The 23,701-nt window shown below is 39.1% G+C and overlaps 1 protein-coding gene across 1 annotated transcript in view; it reads left to right on the plus strand.

Annotated features, from left to right (window-relative positions):
- The first annotated feature begins 876 nt into the window (after nucleotides 1-876).
- Nucleotides 877-23,701, plus strand: part of WNT2B (Wnt family member 2B) — a 148,174-nt gene continuing 125,349 nt past the window's right edge. Inside the window, exon 1 of the mRNA XM_089668321.1 lies at nucleotides 877-1,684. Within this exon, the coding sequence (XP_089524447.1) occupies nucleotides 1,500-1,684 (185 nt within the window). The 5' untranslated portion in view covers nucleotides 877-1,499. The remainder of the gene's footprint in view (nucleotides 1,685-23,701) is intronic.

Consider the following 23,701-nt stretch of genomic DNA (forward strand, 5'->3'; position numbering starts at 1 on the left):
ATTACAGGGCCATTAAGTAATGATGTTTATGGATTATTTTGGCGACATAAGAATATTGCTAAACATCACTAAGGATTGGTAATGTGGAATACTGTATATATTACATACTTTCTTTTATTTTTTTTGCGGGGGGCGGTTTATAATGGGCAGCACAGTGGCTAAATGGTTAGCACTTCTGCCTGGCAGTACTAGGGTCATTGGTTCAAATCCCAACCACATCACCCCCTGCCTGGAGTTTGCATGTTTTCTCTGTGCCTGCGTTGGTTTCCTCCGGGTACTCTGGTTTCCTCCAACACTCCAAAGACATGCTGGTAGGTTAACTGAATCCTGTCTAAATTGGCCCTAGAATGTGACTTAGGAACCTTAGATTGTACACCCCTTGAGGGTTAGGGACTGATGTGAATGTACAATATATATATGTAAAGGGCTGCATAAACTGACGGCGCTATATAAGTACCTGTAATAGATAATGTTTTAATGATTTCATGAAAAGGTCAGGCCCAGTTCTGAAGCCAGATCAATAAAGTCTTTGCATGTTAACAGCAAGAAATTGGTATGTGTTACAGATCAGATAAAGTAAATTTTAGCAGTTGGTAGCATTAAATTCTACCAAATAGATTTTGAATGTAATCAAAGTACACCAATTGCTAGAAAGAAAAACTGAGCATATGAAAGTTTGGTGGATTTGTTTTTTTAGGCAGTTGTAGCAGCTTTCAGTAATCCAGCTGATAGTAAAGGGAAGGATTTTTTTTTTCTTTTCAATGTTCTTGTCAAAATCTGAAGGCACTAAGACCATGCAGACAGAGGCAGCTTAAAATCTGAGCACTGACTATAACTGAATGCATGTGTCTTCCTCTTACTATCTGTGTGTCTGTATCACAGCAGCAGGTGGTAGTATGCTGCTGCAACCCTTTGCAAAGGTAGCTCAGCCTATCCTCACCCATTGCAGAGGCACTTTTTTTCAGGGGGAGTTTCAGCAAAGCCTGGGATCTGCTACCTCTCAAGTCAATTCAGGAATTCATCAAACTTTACCCTGTCCAGCAAGACACAGAGAAGCAACTCAGATCATCCTTTGCTCTCCTCTTCATCACAAGCTCCGCAAGGCAGATTTCATCAGCATCATCCTCCTGAACCTCTGGATTTCCCTTCTGCATCAGCCAGCTAAGTTTTCTTCACTTTAAGAATTTTTCCATCATTTAGAACTTTGCATTTTTTTTTCTTTTTTGCTACATTTGAACTGTCTTTGCAGTACCATTTCCCAAATCTACCTGAATATTGTATTTCTTTGATACATTATTGCAAAAAAAGGAAAGTTACAAAAAATATACGTTTAAGGAAAAATATGTAAAGGAATAAAGATTTGGGTGATTTTTTTTTTCTTTAGAAAGCAAACTTTTTGAAATAACTTCATGGAGTAAAGCACTTACCTGCATGCTACTCTGGATTACTAGGTGACCTAGACTCCTTTCTGCAAAGCAAGTTGGGGAGACATAGTAACTATGTTGGGTTTAACTCACCCCGGACAAAACCTTAGGAGTCAAACTAAATCTTCCTTAACGTCCAACTTAAAGCATTGTCATAGGACTGTGGCCTCATCAGAAAATGTCCAAACAAACTATAGGATGTATATTGCATATCTCCTCATTCTGCTTATTCTGACCCCAAGAGTCGACTCTTCCTGGTGGTAAGTCATTTGCCTATTGCCTTTTTGCAGCTGTCATTTACCCAATGTATTTAAACAGTTAAAAGGCAAGCAAGAAAAAGAGATTCCTTTTCTTTCCTTGTTTTTTTAAATACCTCGAAGGGATTTGATTTAAAAGATTACAGTTTTTTTTCTCAGTTTCCCTGAATAAACTTTCTCCTTAGATTTGCCACAGTTTAAAATGCTGTACCTGCAATCAATCTCTTATACTCAGCAATCCGGCACATTGACAAGCCAGCCTTTGTAGTTTTAGAAAATTATCACATTGTTTTATTTTCACAGATGTCCTACCCCAAGTACAATTACTACACAGCAGTCGGATGCTGCTTTCTATCATCCGCTCTAGCAAATAACTGCGCTGAGATCACAGAAATGTGGCCAGGGAGATATTGTGTGGTGTGAAGGCTTTGCAAGTATATTTTGGCTGTAACAATGATGTGGTGTAGATATTTGGTAAGGCAGCTGTTTGTTTTAAAGTTGATCTACTGGCATTCTTCAACAACGTGTGACTTGTAATAAGGTATTCAAGACATGCTGTAAAGGAGTTAAACTGATACACTGCAATTTGTATATTGAACCCACTGATCTGCGGGCAAGATAAAAGCTAGACAATAAGATTGACCCCTCAGGGCTTAGCAAATTCCTTAAGTCCAGACATTAAAATATTCATGCTACATTCTGAACATAGCTGATTCGCATGGCCATTTCTGGCACAGTCATGGCGTAAGACGTGAACTTGCAAAATAAGTATGTTTTCCTTTGTTTAAATAGTATTTTCAAGCAATTTTACTTGTTGAAATGAATAAAAAATTACATTAACCCTCACCTTTGCAGAATGCACCAGCCAGACTCACAATTGTCACTAACATTTATTTTCCATTTATTCATCGTCATCCTGATGTATGTGTGTGTGAATATATATATATAGTTATTATACAGGATTTATATAGCGCCAACAGTTTACGCAACGCTATACAACTATATATATATATATATATATATATATATATACTTTTTAATTTTCTTATTTTTTTTTATTAGGTGACTTATTAAAGAATATTTTACACTATACTGAAGCATCCAATCAAGTGGAGAGGATTTTCATATATATTACATTCCCTGTATGCGATTGGGTGTTTGAAATGAATGACTATAGGTTCATTGGCAGGAGAAAAGAAAAAAAATGCATAATACATCCTCCCTTTATATTGCTTGTAATGCTATTCACTGATGATTGCAAGTTAATGTGTGTGCAACAGTGGCCATGCACACTTTGACTTTTTTACCCGACTGGTGTGTGATTCAATCAAACGATCAAATCTGCAAACAATCGAATAGGCGTAGCTTCCCTTTCGATCAGATTTGATCAAACTGAGTCAATAAGCCAGGGAAAAAAATGATCAGTTGTGTTGCATTAACAACAGCATGGAGATGCTTTGTTTATGAATTTCATTTGATTGATCAGATTATCGATTGCATTGATAACCTACAACCAACTACTGATCGAAATCCACTTCTCTGCGTTTGTCATATCAATTGAAAGGATTTTCGACTATAGATTTATTATTCCTATCAAAAGAGATTGATCAGAAAAAGGAATTGATCATTTATCAAAGCCACCTTAAGTGTGTGTACTAGAAAAAGACTATTCTCATAGTTTCTATGTCCAAAACACAAGCTTGTGATTGCTTCTTTTTTGTTTCCGTCATACTTATTGACAAAACAGTTGTCAAGCTGGTGACTTTTTTCTTGCTGAAAATCCAAAAATATTTAAAAAGTCAGCATTAACAATAAAAGTAAACTTGTAGCCTAAAGCATTCAGATGACTTGAGTCACAGCGAGTCAGATGTAGGCAGATGTAGGCAGCTGTAAAGCAGAAGAGGAGACTGCAGGTCAGAGAAAAGCTACTATAGTCAGCGAAGTCAGCAATACAAAAAAATATACTGTGCATTCATTTTTGGGTGAAAATATGACATTCCTTTTAAAGTTAATTGCATTGAATGGAATTGGTTGAATAAATATTTAAATGAAGATAAATCACAAGCTGCATGGCACTAGCATCTTCTGCAGCTCAGTATGATGTATACCTGTCCAAGATCTAAATAAAAACTACAAAACAATATGAATGTGCACCCAGGTCCACAGAGTTTACAATTAGAGTAAAACAGTCCAAAAAATATCAGGCAGGCATATGTTCAATAAAGTGAATTGGTTTTCAATCATTATGTAACAATTGCATTGGTCATTTGCTTAACCTCTTGATCCTCCATAAATCATTCCTGCATAAAGACAAAAAAGTTAGCAAAGAACAATTTTCATTTAAAACTTAAATACACACATTTGTCAAAATATGTCATCACTTTTTATAGTGGCAGGGATGAACAGGAAATGCTTTAATTGTGTTTAAATATTTTAAAAAATGTTAAAAAGAACCATTTCTATATGTCAGATTTTACATAATGCAAACCCACTTAAAAAGTCTAATGTATTGTTTTTCTTTATTAGACTCTGGATGAACAATTCACATATTTAATATTAGAGGTCGTAAAATATAATACCCAAATACTGCTCGAGACTCTTAGCCAAGAGCTTATACAAATCCTAGTCTGCCCTGTGCTACACAATCCACAGTATGAATGTTTAGCTGCTATTGTGTATGTGCAGCTAATAATAACATATATTAATTGACATCAGATAAGAATGTTCTTCCCATACATAGTACAAAAATGTTATGTGGCAGGGATCTTTTCTTTCTCAAAAGTTGTACATGGCATTGGCATTCCCTATTAGTTAACGGTTTGAACATCAAAGTGTACAGAAAACATTTAATATAACAAATGGTTTGGTTAGTTAATTGTTACTAGGAAATTACCATTTCTTATTGTTGAATATTGTATGTTTTGTCATATTTCATCAAAAACTAAATCTAAATAGCAGTATTACTATGATAGTAAATATAATTAAAGAAATAAAAATGGAGGTTACTGAGATTTAGCAAGAAACAAGCAAGAATTCTATAACCGTACAGTGAACAGGAAAGATCATCAGACCCAAATGGTTAACATACTGATTTTACAATATCTGTGGGCAATTTGATAATAGAATTGCAGAGAAGCAGGGCTTGCTTTTCATTGCTATAAATTAACTGAAAGCTGATTCGTCCCTCTGGGTTGCTACACTTTAGACATCACCCAGGCTCCTAGAACTAACTTATTGAGTAAGTCAGATCATTTTTCTTCATATTTACATTTTGGGATGTTTGTCAGCATGAGTAACATATTTAGTAAATTTTTAATCCAGCATGTTGAATGTCCAAATATATGGCCATTGCCCAAACAATTGCTGAACTAAATATATTTAGACATTTTTATATTGTGCAGGCAAGAAGATAACTTCATACTTGTCTAGTGACACCAGGAACCGTAGTGTCTCTGAACAGAACTGTGGTGTTAGTTAATGATAGTATAACCAATAGTTGTTCTAAATGATTGACTTAAAACCAAAAAAAAGGATTTTAAAACTGGAGGTTACATGTGCCCTCTAAAAGCAAGTCTAGTGAAAATTGCAATTACTGTGTCTTCCTGTGACACGACACTAAAAGAGGTTTCCACAAAGTTCCAAAAAGATTCATTGAAATCTACAAGCTTTTATTACTAAAGATTGCCATCAAAATATATAATGATATGCTACCCCAGTGAATTTGAAATCAGCTTTTAGCTCAAGCTGGAGATTCCTAAGTCTTTACTCCATGTAGCATGTTGTTAGATCCACCATGATAAATATGGCTGTTGGTTAGCATTTATGTAGCCTAACCTGCTAAGAAAACAAAAACCACAGCTTTTAACTGCCAATGAAGTATGGGAATACAGTATGACTGATTTGGCAATACCTTGCTCCTTGCAGATGAGGAAATCGCTGGAATCACTTTTGAGCACTTAGCAGGACCTTGTTCACCCCCTGCAAATGTTCATGGCAATATGTAGAAATGCAAGAGCAGGATGGCATCTTCACCACTAGAAAGATGAGTGGAACTAAATTACACCTACATAAAGTTCAGCACCAACCGTGTTTTTGGTCACTTTCTGAGAAATCTTCTGCCCATATCCACATATTTTGGTAGAGTTAAGTATGTTTAAAACTTCTCACAAAATGCTCAATTAAATATGTGCCATTGTGGTCATTGACACTGCTCAAATTTATTTTTCTCTTGGCAATTCCAGCACTAGTGGCTTTAATGGCACACATCTCATACATTCTTTGTGTAGTTTTACTTGCCTTTGTCTGGGCCAAAAAAAAGTGTGAATCATAGATTTCTTTAAACGAGTTTTCTGTATTTATTTAATCTTACACAGTTGTCAAGAAATGCAATAATTCTGAAAACACTAAACCGCATTGACATAAATAATAATAAATGTTTTTCCTGAGCAACTAAAATGCTTGAAATTAGCACTACATTTGCTTTCCAAGTAAGATAAAGTAACGAGTCTAAAATCACCTGTAATTGGTTTGTCTACACTTTACTGCTACAGGTTACTTAGCTGATAGTTGCTGCCATGGATAAATCAATAAGCATTAAGTGATGTAACTGATCTGACCGGAGGATCAGGGAAGGACTGGATCATATATGGGTTTCAAAACTGGAATAATAAATGATTTTCAAGTTGCTCGTTATTTCACACAAAGATTTTTCAACATTTTACCCTTTCCTATATGGAAAAGTGGACAAGACGTTAAAAACATGTGTACCATTTGGCAGGTGCACATCAGCTGGGCCTGGAAAAAATTTGTTGGGTTCCAGTACATAGATGATACAAGGGAGAGCAGGCAGATGTCTAATCTCTCCCTGCTATTGGTAAAACAACTCTCCTCTAAACTTTAATTATGTCCAGTATGTTTTGAAGGCTAAATATATATATAGGTGAATTTCATTAGCAGATTTATGTCTAACTATATATATATATATAGTGTATTACATAAGAAATTACACAAAAAGTATATAAAGGCTTCATCCCCCCTCAGTTTATTTGAATGTAAGTTTGTGAATGCTGCTGATTTTCTTTGTCATTCACTTGAATGTATCAAGCAATAGAACATTTCCCACCACACTTACCAGCTAGTCTGCAACCAAACCAAATTGGCCCTGTATAACATTTTGCGTTAAAACAAGGGTTTTAGTTGTACACATATATGTGAAAACTACAGCGCCTCGCCAAGGCTCCTCAGTATACTGTAGTCCTAACTAGTTTTGAGCGTCTGTAGAGTTTGGATTAAATGTGAGTTTTATCCAAACCCAGCCTGTCTGCAGTTCAGTGAATGGTAAACAAAGTGACCAGTGTTCATCATTTTGCCCAACCAAACCTTCAAATGATGTTTGTGACCAATTATCAGCAGAAAGTCTTTAATTTAACAGTGGTAGCGCTACTGCTACTAAATGACATGACAGATTCTCAGTACCGATGGAATGTAAAAAATAGCATTGGGGATCCTGAGTGACATCACTGATCACATATGGCTTGACAATATGTGGTCAATGATTTCACCCGGGATCCCTGGTACTGTGTTTACATTCCAAGAGCACTGGGGATCTGCCATTTGTGAAGGAATTAGTGGCAGGATAGCATCTTCATCTGTGGGTTGTTGCGGGGGCAGGTCTCAATCATCAGGCATTGCTCATCATGATTGACATGGATCTACATCACTGGGCAAAGTGAGGGATATTGGATTTACATTTTTGTTGTTTTTTTCAATAAAAGGACTTTTTTTTCAGTGTTGTTGTTTTTAATTATCTTTTCAAAGTTTTGTACCCAGTACTCATTTATGTTGGGGAGGTGGATATATTGGGGCCCCTTTGTTCTAGAGGGGGCTTTCAGATTCCACAATGTCCCCTCTGCAGGCCTTTACACCTCTTTTGTGAAAGAGATCTTTTTTTTTTATCTCTTTTTCAAAATGTGCTGCTGCGCCGCATTAATATGGGTATACAGTGCTTTGCAATGAGAGGAGGCTTGACTGCCTCCCAATGTTGAGGTAATGTTTCAGGTTCAGGAGGTGGTTCAGAAGGGGGACCTACTACCCTATGCAATTTTTTTGAAAGGACAGTATACAATGTGTGCAAGACAGGTGTACTGTCCCTTTAAGAAAAAATGCCATTTTTTTTTTGAATGGGCTTTAAACAATGTTTGTAAAACAGGTGTAATGCCCCTTTAAGAATAAATGGCATTGACCCCCTTACAATTGAAACAAGAAACATATCCAGTCATGCAGCCTGGGTAGCCAGGAAAGGGAGGACAGCAAGCATGCAATATTAGTCTTGTCAACCAGCAATGTAGATCCAAGTCAATCATAATGCTCAATGCTCATTGATGTTGACCCACTGGAACAACCATCTCCAACAATGATGCTGCCCCTCTGCCCCACTGCTATTGACAAATTTCTTGTGCTTCCAGAATGTAAACACAGCTGTGGGGATCACAGATGATGTCATATCTATATTTAGTCAATTACATCACTCAGAATCCCCACCTCTTTTTTCCGAAAAGAAGCCAGCAGGGACCTGTCATTTGGAGGTGGTAGCGATACCCTGGTTTGTTGGCAAACAGTAGTGCTAAAGTACATCCTGCTGTATCTGTAAATTCATAAGCAGGTTTGAGGCATCCCCAAAGCATATTTAAAAAAATATATATTTAGATAAAAAATATTGATAGACTTTAAACACATTAAAATATTCTTCAGTATTAAAATAAAAAACTTTTTGGTAGTTGTACATGTCACTCATGGCATTGCCAAACTACCCATGCAATTTTATGATAAAAACAAATACATTCTGCACTGTATTTGGGTATAACAGACCTATTGCTGCATTCATCAAATATCATATGAACAGAAATTTGCTCAGTTCACTCATGCCTATTTATAAGATATGAGGAGGTGTGCATAGCAGGACAATTTCATACTTTAAGTGAAATTACTAGCTGTCTTGGTATACATGGCAAGGCTTGGCCAAACAGGTATACATTTATATGTGAGTTAGCAAGACTGATTTGAGTATTATGTGCAAAAATCACACTATACAGGGATTACTAATATAGGGATTACTGTTTAATCAATTGTGATGACTGTGTATGCAATTATTAGAGATTTTCCAGCATTTATAACCCCTGGTAACCAGGGTACACTCCCCACTCTACTGTCAAGTGCCCCAGGCATGGGGCTTGCATCTTGCATAATTTAACACGCAGACTACAAAACATAATAATTAAAGCCCAAGAAGACTGTTTTGGTATCTTTAGCTCTTGCATGCTTTCATTCTAATGTTGGCTCCTAAAAACAACACTAGAGGTCTCGCTGTTTCATTAGGTCACCAAAACAGAGCTCTGTGATCTGCAAAGCTGGAAGAAAATGGTGACATGGGACAGACTATGGGGGAACAAGTGTAAGAGGAGGTTGGCAGTCAGTTATCAGTTGGAGCCAGGATAGATAGGTGTGGCATGTAATTTTCTTTATGATGCAGTAGTTGACTGATAATCTACACTTATATATAATAATTTATGGGGGTCCTATTTTTAAAGTTGGCAATATATATGTCATATAATAGGTTTTAATTATGTGTATTAAGTGATGATTATTGTTACACAAGGATTCAGGAGTTATTATTATTATACATGATTTATATAGTGCCAACAGTTTGCTCAGCACTTTACAATATAAAGGGAGACAATACAGCAACAATACAGTTCAATACAAGAGAGATAGGAGGGCCCTGCTCTTTGGAGCTTACAATCTAAGAAGGAGAGGCTAGTGGTACAAAAGGTAGTAACTGTGGGGGATGGACTGGTGGGAAGAGTAGAAGATTCCATTATTAGCTGAGGGCAGGATAGGCTTCCCTGAAGAGATAGGTTTTCAGAGATCGCCTAAAAGTGAGCAGAGTAGGCGATAGTCTGATAAATTGGGATAGAGAGTTCCAGAGGATGGGGGAAGCTCTGGAGAAGTCCTGGAGATGAGCATGGGAGGAGGAGACAAGGGAGCTAGAGAGCCAGAGGTCTTGTGAGGAGCAGAGAGGATGGTTTGGGTGATATTTGGAGACATGATTGCTGATGTAATTTGGGGCAGAGTTATAAATGGCTTTATATGTTATTGTTAATGTTTTGAATTTTATCCGTTGGGCAATGGGAAGCCAGTGGACGGATTGGCAGAGAGGGGTGGCAGTTACAGAATGGTTAGTAAGGTAGATGAGTCTGGCAGCAGCATTTATGATAGACTGAAGAGAGGATAGCCTGCAATGAGGTAGGCCAATGAGGAGGGAGTTACAATAGTCAAGGAGAGATATAACAAGGGAGTGAATAAGTTACTTAGTAGTTCCCGAGGTTAAGAACGGGCGTATCTTGGAGATGTTGCGGAGGTGAAGTCTACAAGATTTGGACAGCGATTAGATTTGGGGCTGAAAGGACAGATGGGAGTCCAGGATTACACCTAGTACCGTGGCATGAGGGGAGGAACTGATGGTTGTGTTATTGATTTTGACAGAGATGTCAGGGGAGGGGGCACGGGCTGGAGGGAATACTAAGAGCTCAGTTTTGGAAAGATTGAGTTTGAGGAAGTGTAGTGACATCCATGCCGATATGTGGCTTAGTAGGTTAGTAATGCGAAAGGAGACTGAAGGAGTGAGGTGAGGGGTAGAAAGATAGATTTGTGTGTCATCAGCATAGAAATGGTACTTAAAGCCATGGGAGTTTATCAAGTGACCAAGGGAGGAGGTGTAGATGGAGAAGAGTAGGGGCCCAAGGACAGAACCTTGAGGGACCCCTACAGAAAGAGGGAGTGAAGAGCAGGAGCCAGAGTTATACGTAACGCTGAAAGAGCGCTGCGATAGGTAGGAGAAGAACCAGGAGAGAGCAGAGTCTCGGAAGCCAAGAGAGTGGAGTTTTTTGAGGAGGAGGGGATGGTCAACCATATCAAAAGCCGCAGAGAGGTCGAGTAGTAAGAGTACGGAGTAGTGGCCATTAGTTTTAGCAGTCAGTAGATCATTAGTGAGTTTTAGCAGGGCAGTTTTAGTGAAGTGTAGTGAGCGAAAGCCAGACTGTAAAGGGTCAAGAAGGTTGTTGTCAGTCAGGTAGGAGCTCAGGCGATTGTAGACTAAGCGTTCTAGGAGTTTAGAGGTAAACGGGAGCAGGGAGATGGGTCTTAAGTTGTTCAGGTTGGTGGGGTCCAGGGAGGGCTTTTAAAGTATGGGAGTGATGTGTGCATGCTTTAGAGCGGAGGGGAAGGCACCGTTAGAGAGGGAGAGATTGAAGATGTGAGTGAGGGAGCATAGCATGGAAGAAGAGGGTGACCGTAGTAGTTGTGAGGGGACAGGATCCAAGGGGCAGGTAGTTTAAAATTTACTAATCTGTAATTTAACTATGAGCAACCAAAAATAGTATTATTTAATGTTGAACACCTATCAGAACCTCTGCAAGAGGTAAGTATAATGTGTTAATTACCCTTGCCTCCCACACTGAACTGAATGAATGGTCCCCATAGACTTTCACTGCACTGACTACTTTAGATCAAATGCGTAGACAATGGAAGCAGTCAGCTAATGGTACTGTTGAATTTGCTTTAGAGTTTTCATAGTACTACATTCTATCTCAGAAAAACAAACAAATACAGAGGTAAATTTATTTTTACACTTTACACTTCCTCCCACAGTCTGTTCCATTGGTACATCCTCTATTTCTCCTTCAAATGTGTTTTTTTTTTAATAATGAAATATTGCTGTGAGTTATTTCTGGTTTAAAGACGTCAATGTATGATAGTGTGATCATTTGGCAATGTATGTGTTAAGCTGGCCATAAACATTAATATTTCTCTTGTTTGGCCTTGCGGGCTAAATAAGAGGAATCACTTAAGTCCCCCATCCTTGCTAAACTACGTGGATGGAGGAGTCTGCAGTTTCGACTATTGTTTCTGGCAGTTGGCACCCGTGACTGTCAGAACAACCAAAACAGTGCCTACATTTAGTTGAAAACATGTGCTGTTTCACTGTCTAGCTCCTTTCACAAAAGTCAAATGAAGTGTGTGTCTATGAGTGTGCAGAGCATACCTGAGATGAGAAAGAGGGCCACCATTAAGCACAAATCATATAGATAAATAGGGGTCAGCTAGAGCTATGGAAGCTATGTACAGTACATTACAGTACAGTGTCCAATGCATTCCACACCTAGTTATGATAATGGCAATTATATAGTCTGACCAAAAATGGGTAAACATTCAACAGTCCATTATTGTTAATTTGAAATCTGTGACCAACCTTCAAGAATGTGAATAGGATCAAGGTTGAAAACAGAAGGAGATTTAAAGTCCAATTCTTCCTAATTTTTTTTATAAGGTGTGGGGAATTGTCTATGAACCCACAGGACAAATTGTCCTTTCACATATGAACAGCAAAGGGATATTTAAGACTGAAATCGACATGCCACACCAAAGTGTTAAAGTCCAAAATGAGATTTAATTCCAAATGTAATGTAATATATTATACATTTGGAATAAACCCTCATTTTGGATGCTAACACTTTGGTGTGGTGCTTCAATTTCCAGACTTAAATATCATTTATATAATCCAAGGTTGCTGTTCCAGTTCCTCGAGTCACAAGAGCAGCTCAGTTATTATCTAGACACCGCTTTGGGATACCACCTGCACATTTTTGTAAAGAGTAATATCTCCAGCACCATCAATCTATCACTTCAAGCATATAACCAGGGTGAACTGGGCCTGGGGGCATTTGCCCATCTGGCCAGTACACATAATGTTGGCCTGGTGGTCTTAAATGAACATTCTCCTCCATTCAGATCTCAGTCAGAATAGGCCTTGTAACCAGTGACCTACCTGGCATTATACAGTATATAGCTATTGGATCCTTACTCAGACCTTCAATCAAAGCTCCTGGTAGAGATTTCAGTTACTGCCTGCCACCCTGTGAGTGCCACAGAAAGTGTGGAGAATCGCCTTTACATAAGTATAGTTAACAACTAGAGAAAGTTTGCACTATAGTTTAAAGATTTCAAGTGAATCTGTCAAGTGTGAGACAACACTAGTGCTGTAGAGGAGGCTGACCTGCTGCAGCAGGTCCTTTCACTTATTAATTTTTTTTGCTGCCATTGCTGGGCAATCAGCAACAGAAAAAACAGCAGTTTTGGAAACTTTTACTTAAGGCTGAATTCATACCTTTGCATTGCAGTAAAGTTGTTTTTTTATATGAATGCATTGTAAGTTATGTTGTGTTACCTCGTAAAAAATAATATAGCTGTGTTTTTTATGTCTTTTGGCAGAACATGAACATTACAGGCGTGTGTTAACACACATAGGAGTGAATGGGCCAAAATGTTTAGCTATTTTAACGGAACATCCAATCTAATCCATAGTACCAGCATAAAGGCTGCTTTTGGGTTGGACCATTTCATATTGCTTTTTGCATTTGTTTCTATTACAGATTTATTGTAAGTCATCACAATTTCATGTTTACAACCATTCTCTACAATGGTGGTGCAGCTAATATTCTGTCCAACAGCAGACTCTCTCAGAAATGATGTGTCTGTATGGACCCTCTTCAACTACAGCATGCAGCGACAGCACAGCTGACAAAGAACAGAATGAAAGAATAGAAAGAAACTTCCCATTGTATCCAAAGAGCAGAGCTGCTTAGTCAAGTATCAGATGTGCTTAATCACTTCAAGTCCGGACACTTTTACCCCCTTCCTGTCCAGGCCAATTTTCAGCTTTCAGTGCTATCACACTTTGAATGACAATTGCGCGGTCATGCAACACTGTACCCATATGAATTTTTTTGCATTTTTTTTTTAGACAGATAACGCTTTATATTGGTGTTATTTTTTTCACCACTGGGATTCTTATTTTTTTGCTATATAAATGAAAAAGTCCAAAAATTTGGAAAAAAAAGTGTTTTTCTTATAAAATTTTGCAAATAAATAATCTTTCTTCATAAATCTTGGCCAAAATGTATTCAGTTATCTTTTTAGTAAAAAAAAACCCAAATTAGTTTATAACCAAAAATTATAATTTTTCTAAATTTTATTTAACTTTTTTTTTTTTTTATAATATTATTTGTTTTTTTTTACATACCGTCACCCTAGCAGTACAGTGTCACCATAGTGACACTGTACTACTTGTGGGGGGTGATGAATATATATATATTTTTTTTACACTGATTGCTTTTACACCCATAAAGGCTGTAAACGCAATAATGTCTCCTTCTCTCTGGCTGCATTCTTGCAGCCATTGAGAAATACTGTGTGAGCTGTAATTGGTCACAGCTTGTTACATGGTACAAGGCTGTTGTGAATAGTCTTGTACCATGTGATCTCTGTGATCATTCACAGATTTCACACGTAGTAAGCAATGATGTCAGAAGTGACATCTTGCTTACTACTCTTCATGTGATCACTGATTGGCCAATCAGTGATTACATGATCGGGACCTCACACACAGGTCCCATACAACAAGCAGTGTTCTGCTGTGTCCGGAGGACACAGTGGGTACCGGATCGCGGTGCTGCACGATCCCAGGGAGCGCGCACAAGCAGGGAGCGGGGAGGACGTTTATAAATGGCCCCCCACCCCTGCACTGCTCCCGTCCGGCCATTTATATACATGGGCCAGATGGAAAGTGGTTAAAGGAACAAAAATGAAAGTCAGAAGCTACAAATGCACACTTAAAGACATACTTGCCAGTCCACTAAATCCAGATACTAGTATTTGGAGTGTTAACTGCTCATTAGACTCCCACACCACTATCTTGGATTTGGGAGCTGGCTGTCACTTCCTAATGATTCACAGCCAACTCCCCATTGCGCATGCTTGAGATCAATTGGCTGGGGTTGACTGGACATAGGATATGGAACATCATCTCTGCCTAGGTGAGAAATAAGGAAGTGGGAACAAGTACTTGCTCAAAAGGGTACTTACTCTCTACCCCCCCTTAAAAAAGTTATTTTCAAATGTGTAATAGAGAAGGGGCTGTTATAAGGAGTCTATTGGAAAATTGTGTGTGAAGGTCTTTTTTAAAATGTATGTACACCTAATAACAAAAATATATTACTGTATATTGCAGTGTACCATTTTATTATAATTTTTTTAATACTCAGTGATCCTGTACTCTATGTATGAAGGAGCAGCATTGCTACCATAGGACAGGAAGAATGTTGGGACCAGGGGAGGACTGACAATTCATGGGGCCCCCGGGCAATAGGTGATCATGGGCCCCCTGTGTCCTTGCCCAAACTCAAAAAAGCCTATGAAAAAGGTACCAGGGGCATCTCATGGGGCCCCCTACTGACCCCGGGCCCTCGGGCAGTGCCCGAGTTTCCAAATGGTCAGTCCGCCCCTGGTTGGGATTGCAGAACAATCCCACTTCTCACATCCTCTTCTCCATAACAAAGGAGGTGGTTTTCTGTAATTCATAGAGAACTGGCTATTGCCATACTTAAGATAGCACTAGAGAGTACACAGGGCAACCCTGGATTTCAGGCGGGATCGAAAGAAATTTCTGACAGTAACGTTAGGCATTCTTTCTCTTTATAAGTACAAAAACTTGCACCATGCAGTAGAAATGGAGAAATGAATGTTCAGGTGTGAATAGCTATATATCTATAACACATGAGAAACCAAGGATATGTTGCCACTTTTTAACCCTTTCCTATAGCAAAGTATTACTTATAAGATGGGGATTCTTAGCTGTCATTCTTTGCAATACATGTTCAAGCTGGCCAGCTGCGTCAAAGTGATCCCCTTCTGGCCAGTCAGTTACCCTATTTTGCAGATTTTCCAACTCTTATATGCTAAAACAGCTACTCTTGGTGTATGGAGTCTGCAATACGGGGCATACACAGCTGGAAGTGGAACCAGCTCTGGACCAAAATCAAACCATGCACATCAACAATGTGGAAAATACAGAATTTACAATGGTGGACAGCACTAGTAGGTAAACATTGTTTTCTATGCAAAAAACCAGGTGGATCCCAAACAAAGCACCAAATTTATCAATATGTAATGCAAAGGGTGTACAGCACAGTAAGTATACATTTTTATAGCCAGCAATATAGCAACTTCAGGAATCCCCATTTTATAAGCACAGTTTGCTATAGGAAAGAGTTAACAAGTGGCAATACCTCCTTGGTTGCTCACATGTCATACATACAGTTTGTAGCTATATGGACCTGAGTGTTAATTTCTTGATTTCTATTGAATGGTGCAGGTTGTTGCTATATTACTGGCTGTAAGTGTATACTTACTGTGCTGTAACCCTTTGCATTTGATATTGATTAATTTAGTGTTTTTAGTGGGGATCCAACTGATTACTTGCATAGACAAAATAAACATGTTTACCTACTGTATTATATATATATATATATATATATATATATATATGTACAGCAAAATGCTTTCAATGGTATATTTAGCAGACATAAAAAAAGCCAATAAAAGATGTTTACATACACTTTAATTAAAACTTCCTGCAGTGGAGGACTGGCCATTTACACAGGAGCTGATGTTTGAATACTTCCACATGTGCCTGATTGCGGAGGTATTTTTATGAATTACATTGAACGTTTGTTGTGTGGATATGCAAACATTGCCTAATGGAAATCTTTTTTGATCTTGGCTATATAAAATATTATGGTTATTACCTGTTGCACATGATTGGATAATTAAAGCAAACAGGATTATTCCACCAACAGTTAAAATTATTTCTTTAGTAAATCCCTCAGCTACTTTAAGATTCTACCATGCAAGTAACTATAAGAACACAATAAAAAAAATCCCTACTAAAATAAATAGGCTGAATTTTCCTATTTTGCTTTGCATTTATCAGGTGGAAAAGTTTGAAACATGCAAACCATGTTTCTTTTTCTAGAGTTTTGCCTTGTTTTTATGAAGTGTTAGAAATATGCTTTTAAAAATCTGAAAAGACCTTAGCTATCAATCTTTCCGAAATGTAATAGTCATCATAATACCATGGGTCATATTTATAACTGACAGGACAATCTAGGCAGATTTACCTACCCTTGGTTTGCTTACAATCATAGACAACTATGGCGCACATCCAGAGCACAAAAACGGGGGGGGGGGAATGTTAACCGCTGGAGAGGATACAGCTAAAATCCTCATTTGCAGAGCAATGGATTTCTGACTATAACACTACCACCATAAGAGCCACTGGATCTTCCTTCTTTGCCTCGACCTCCATGAGAACTTACATGAGTACCCTCTGACACACTAGGTTGAGTGTACAAAAGCATGCGCCATCATAGAAATCACTGAAAGAAATACCTGGCAACCAGTAACATCCTGTACAAGAAAACAAGCAATGAACCAGGTAGTAAAGGTAAACTTAATATATTGTCTCCAGGAGACTATACTGCCAAAGTGCATTGATGGTGTCTATGCTAGACTTAGACCAACTGGATGTGCACTGTCCATAAAAAAGGAGAAGGAATCAAAAAAAGATTTGCAGGGTGGTTTGTCTGAAGGGGCAGTCTTTTATGATGTTTTTTTTGCTGGCCATTACTGGGGCCTTTTAAGAAGTGGTGGTGTGCGGTATAGTTGTGGTGAACATTCAGTCAAGGTGTGGTATACGTATGGTACAGATGCAGTGTAGAGGTGGGTCAAATGCAGTGACAGTTTGGTATAACTACAGTATAGGGTTGGTATGGGTGCTGTCTAGGTTTGGTAGAAATGTTGTATAGGACTGGTGTAGATACAATATGGGTTGGGTACACTTGGTGCCTTGTTCTCAGTGGCTCAGTCACATAGTTAGTCTGGCTGAAAAAAGACAAAAGTCCATCCAGTCCCTGTTAACTATGTCAGCAATGGGGCAGATAGCCCTCTCACCAGTTCCCAGGATGCAGCTGTGGAAGTTTGCGGAAGAAAGGGCCCCCCTCTGTCTCTTCCTGAATTCCTCTGGTGGGATGCAGAGGGTGAGTGGATGCTCTAGCTTCTCTGTGGCAGCAGTGCAGGATCTGTGATGTGGGTGGTGCTGCACTGCCCTGGGTGTTCTTACTCCCAGTTTCAGGTTCATACCCCCACTGGCAGGTGAATACTCTCTCTATCACTCCTAGGTGCAAAGAGGAAGAACTTTCACCTTAGCAGTTTAATAAAAATCTTATCTCCACTCCTCCTACTGCACAATGTCTATTGGAATCTGTAGTCCAAAGAGTCTATGGGTCCCATAAAATGGCTGCCGTCCTAAACTACAGCTCCCAAGATTCTCAGCATTCTGCATAGAACTCTAAGGGTTTGCTTGGCATTAGCTCTCCACCTGCCTGGGAGAGGAGAATGGTGTGGCATAACATCAGTATCAAATATCAATAGAGAGTGAAAATAAACTGATTGTAAAGGGGGAAATGTCTCTTTCTAAATGAAAAATGTTTGCAGCAACGAATACTAATGACACATCAGGTTAGAGTTCCACTATACTATAGGACAATAATTGTCGTGTTAATAAAAAGGAATTGTGTGTAAATACCTTATTTGTCCATGCAGACTAGTATGCATGTACAAACAGTTTCTTTAGAGCATAATAAAGTGATTTTTTTTTCTTTAATCTTTACATTTACAAACTGTTTTATACTTACCTGCTGTGTGCAATGGAATTTCACAGAGCAGCCCCGATTCTCCTCTTCCTGGGTCCCCTGCTGGTGGTTCTGGCCCCACCTCTCCAGCGAGTGCCCCCATAGGTAGTCGTTTCCTACAGGGCACTTGTGCTGGCTTGCTCTTGAGCTGCGCTACTTGCATCTATATACAGCAGGGCTCATCCTCGCCCCTTGCTCCCTTTTCACTGGCTTTGATTGACAGCAGCAGGAGCCAATTGGAGGATACTACTGCCTATTTTTTATCTTAATACAAGGAATGCATTAAGGTAAAAATGTTTAGGCATTATAACCACTTTAAGGCTGAATATGTAAAGCTCTACAAAAAATGCACATACAATGCAATACATGTTGTCTAAGTTAGCATGCAATGCCTCCTTTGACCACTATATTTTCCATTTACATTAAAGCATATCTAAACCTAAGGGCTCATGTACACAGGGCATTTGGAAAACTCTTCTGAATGGTGGAAACTGACTGCTGGAAAACGTAGGTTAAAAAAAAGTCAGTTTTGCGTTTGCTTACCGCCTTTATGCGTCTTTATGTGCGTTTGTGTTTAGAAGCGTTTTTAAAAGATAATCTCAAGAGACCTTCCCAAATGCCCAGATTGCACTGAAAAATAGTAAATAATTAACTATTTCAGACATTTTGAGAGAAATAGAGAGAGCAGAAGTAGAGAGAGCAGTATGTGTTGATATTACCTATCTTTTCTGATTGTATTCACTATGGATTCCATCATGAGCATAATACACCACGTTGTACCATTTTTTCCTTCACGCGAAACCTGGAACTGACTGCGCTGGTGTACTAGGTCTATTTAAATACATTGAAAACGCTTTACATGCATTTCTGATTATAAAAAATGGCTCTGGATAGTGTCATGGAACATTTAAAAAATGCTTATAAACACAAATACTTATAAAAGTAGTTAACCGCGTTTACAAGCATTTGGCGTTTGAAATGCCAGTAAAATCTAGTCCTGAACGCAAGTTTGGTGCATTAAAAAAAACCACTGTAAACTGAACTGCCTATAAACGACTGTAAATGACTATGTGTACATGGACACATAAGAAAACATTAGGGAGAGTTCAGGGGCTGCTGAAAAAAACGTTGAACAGCTCCTAAATGTGAGTTTATCAGCTGCAGTACATGAGCCCTAATAACAAAAATGTAATGTTTTGCTGCTTACCAGTCCTTAGGTGTGTATTGTTTTTTTTTAGCCTTTTACTTTCACCTTGTGATCCTGCCAGTAACACACTTCCTGTCCAAGAGTGATCTGCTTGTCTATCTATTTATCTATCTATCTATCTATCTAAAAATCCTAAGGTTTCATGACTATGTGTAAAAGATGTTTTCTTGTAGTCTTAGGCTTTTCTATGGTTATCCATAAAAACTTCAACCGATCAGTCAGAACATTAAGATCACCGATAGGTTAAGTGAATAACATTGATTATCTTGTGACAATGCCATCTGAAAGTTGGTGGGACATATTGGGCTGCAGGTAAACACATTGTCCCTGAAGTTGATAGCAGAAAAAATGGGCATCATGGGTATCGCAGTTTGTTGTGTATGGGCCTGCGTAGCTGCAGACTGGTCTAGTCCACAGAGACACCAGTGTTTCTGATCAACACCACACCAGTCAAAGTGTCCCTGATTATCGCTACACCATTCATATGGTCCCTAATCACTGCCACACCAGTTATAGTGTCCTTGATGAGCGCCACACCAGTTACAGTGTCCAAAATCACCACCAAACAAGTTGGTGTCCCTGATCACCACAACATCTATCCCAATGCCACCAAAACACTGTATGCCAGCAACAGTGCTCCTTATCACCACCACACCAGTTGCAGTGTCACCACAACAGAGTAAGCCAGCACAAATGTTGCTGATTGTCACCAAACCAGCCCCAGTGTCACCAGACCAGCAAAAGTCAGCAGCAGTGTTCCTGATCCCTGCTACACAAGTCTCACTATCACTAGACCAGTACAGCCAGTAACAGTGTTCCTGATCACTGCCACACCAGTGCAGTGTTGTCACTGCCTGTACTAACCCTGGCCTGTTTATTGACTCATCCTTCGTCCATTTGCTGATCGTGTGTCTGCCTGCTGCTGAATTGACCAATCTGCACATCCTGTTGACTACTTTCCACAAGACACCAGTCCTACTCTTCCCATGTGGACAACTGCACTCCTGGAACTACAGGAACTCTTTTGTTCCACTTTTCTTAATCCTCCTGTACGTCCTGGCTATTGTCATTCCTGGGGGCAGCCAGTCGGCTAGGTTTGTTTGTCATATAGATTGATTTGTGTGGTACACAAGATACAATATCCAGTACATAATCAGTCCAGTCACTAAAAAAGCCATAAACATGCAGTATCACCTGTGATGAGACATGGTATCGGACCCCTTCGCTTTTCACCAACTCATGACAATGGACTGGCCTATCTCACACCGCGTTGTCACTTATGTAACAATACCACTCTCAACTGCACCCTGCACAAAGATTTTCCAGCTTGGGGGACCACAATTTAGGTGTCAGCAGCCTGAGGGCGATTGTCACTGGGTTAAGTTAATTAAGCAATTAACCCTTTCAACTGTCCTCACTCCCTTTTTACCGAAGAGGAAACTCACAATCTTAGCAATACCAATTATGATTTTAGAATAAACTTCTATAACACACACTGCCACCACAGACAGGTATGCTGAGAGATTGATATTACAGTAGAACTCTTCAAGAGACAGGGATTCTTTTAGTTTGCATAAAAAGCCTTAAAGAGAATTTCAACATTTTTCAAAAGAGGGCTTAATAATGAAAAAGTGTGGAAATAAAATATTTACAGAAAAAGGGCTGAAAACTAAGAATACTTGCAAATCCTTGGTTTCAGCCAAGTCCAGTGCATAAGCACAAACGGTACTGTGGCTCTCACAAGTCCTGTTAGGTGTTCCTTGGTTTGATTTTAAAATGAGAGCTGCCAACTTTTGGAGCAGTCTCTTTTTCTCTGATATCAAGGGGGTGTTGTCAGATACCATCTGATCAATTGAGCTGTTCAGGAGTGGCCATGGAGGTTTCACCATGTTTATGACTCTATCGTGGCCCTCCCTTACGCACCATTTTATACTAATATTAATATCTTCCAATATGTACAGGTTGCATTCTGGAAACTGATAGATTATTGTTCAGCATTATATTTCATGTCCAGGGATACCAAACACAGAGTATAATGGATGGGCCTGTCACTGAGGAGGTAGGAGACTACTATATTATCCTATGTATGTGCAAGCTTAGTCATGTATGACCTCAATTTCTTTGGTATGATATTCCCCATTCAAAAATATACTTAATATTAATGTGTATTGGTTCTGTTTGATTTTATGAATTGTGTGTAGATTTTGTTAAGTTGTGAATTTGGTAGAGGTCTCTGATAGGTCGCATCACTCCTGACTGCTTTCGAGGTAGACATTTTATGATATTCTATGTGTTCCTAGTGCTTTAATTGCCCTACAAACCATGGGTGACAGAACTGAAGGATTTTGTTCTAGTTTTACAATAGGTCAGAGAGAAGTGTTAATCTGTTGATTTTTTTATTGTGAGCAGAAATTAACGGACACCCTCCCAGAACTTCAATTAGCTGTTTACAGCTCTGGCAAAGGCCTGTATGCTGGTGTCTGCTGTCTCTAAGTTGAGATAAGAGTCTCTTTGAAGTGTGTTGAAAGTTAAGGCTGTGAATTCCATGAATTAAAGGAGGAAGGAGGGGACAAGTGCCTCCTATGATGAAATGGCATGGAAGACTTGTGCCATGAACAAAATTGCTGCTACACATACAGCTATTCATGTGCCCAGTACTCATAACCATTAGATCAACATACTTGGGAAGAGTAGTAGAATGTGTTCTGGGTTGCCATTGTAAATATGCCCATGCTGTGTGTGAGAAATTGACAACTTTGTATATATAAAAAAAATTTTCTTTCTGCATTTTCCAAAAATATTTGGCAAACAAAAATGAAGTCTTCAAAAGACCCTTTGTGCCTCTTAGAAAATACATTGGGTTGTTTGCTTTCCAAAAAGTGGTAATTTTGTAGGTGTTTCCACTGTTCTGGTTCTCCAATGTCTTTCAAAATATGATAGGTAGTCAGGAAATTAAATGTATAAATGATGACCCTGGAACCCAGCTCCATGCTGCATTGCAGTGTGAATAGGAAACACAGAAAACAATGATCAAAATACTGTACCTGCTGACTTTTAAGATAAGGACACTCACCTGTCCTGTTGTCTGGCAATGTCCGCAACCAAGCCAATTTCCTAAATTGGCATTGGATGCAGGCTCCGGCATCTTAACTAAGGGAACACTGAAGTAAAGCCTTCCAGCTCCACAGCCAAATTCCTATTGTGCATGTGCTACCGGTGCTGTGCTATGTGATTGGTCTCACAGTCTTCTGGGACCTGTGATGTGTCATAGAAGGCTGCAGTGGGAAAGAAGAGGGGCCAGAAATTATTGTGGTGAACTCAGCTAGAAGAGGGAGCTGTTACCTGCCAAAACCAAATACCCACTCCCCCCATCCCCCCAAAAAATGTCAAATGTGGCAATGGAGCAGAGGAGGATGCCAACAAGTGGAGCTTCCCCTTTTGGGTGGAGTTCCACTTTAAGGCTGTGCCATGGCTATGAAATTTGATAATTGTCTGTGGCTAACTGATACAGTACAGCATCACACTATCGAACCTAATGAGTGAAGGTCATATAGTAGGCTCATATGACATTATATGGAGATTCACTCATAAGGAAAGTGTTCAGAGACTGGTCACTAGAAGTTGGGTTATTGCTGTGGACCTGGGGAACACTCTGCAGTTAACCAGCATAGCGCACAAGTGAGGAAGGTGCCACAATGTAGAATTCAGAGCTCAAGAGTGACATATCAGGATATTATTGCCACATTTAGAGGCTACATACAGTGGGAGACATCAGAGACCGAGTTACATTAGAGACTGTACCAATGGCCTGAATCTAGAAAGTGCTCTACGACTAACTGCCACATGGGCAGCACAGTGACTAAATGGTTAGCACTTCCGCCTGGCAGTACTAGGGTTGTTGGTTCAAATCCCAATCACGGCACCATCTGCCTGGAGTTTGCATGTTCTCCCTGTGCCTGCATGGGTTTCTTCCGGGTACTCCAGTGTCCTCCCACACTCCAAAGACATGCTGGTAGGTTAATTGGATCCTGTCTAAATTGTCCTTTGTACATGTATGTATGAATGTAAGTTAGGGACTGTAGGTTGTATGCCCTTGAGGGTTATGGATTGATGTGAATGTACAATATATATGTAAAGAGCTGCATAAATTGACAGTGCTATACAAGTACC

This window comes from Staurois parvus, unplaced genomic scaffold (genome assembly GCF_062004578.1).
Source record: "Staurois parvus isolate SC_StPar_1 unplaced genomic scaffold, SC_StPar_1.0 ptg000056l, whole genome shotgun sequence".
In the NCBI taxonomy this organism is placed as follows: domain Eukaryota; kingdom Metazoa; phylum Chordata; class Amphibia; order Anura; family Ranidae; genus Staurois; species Staurois parvus.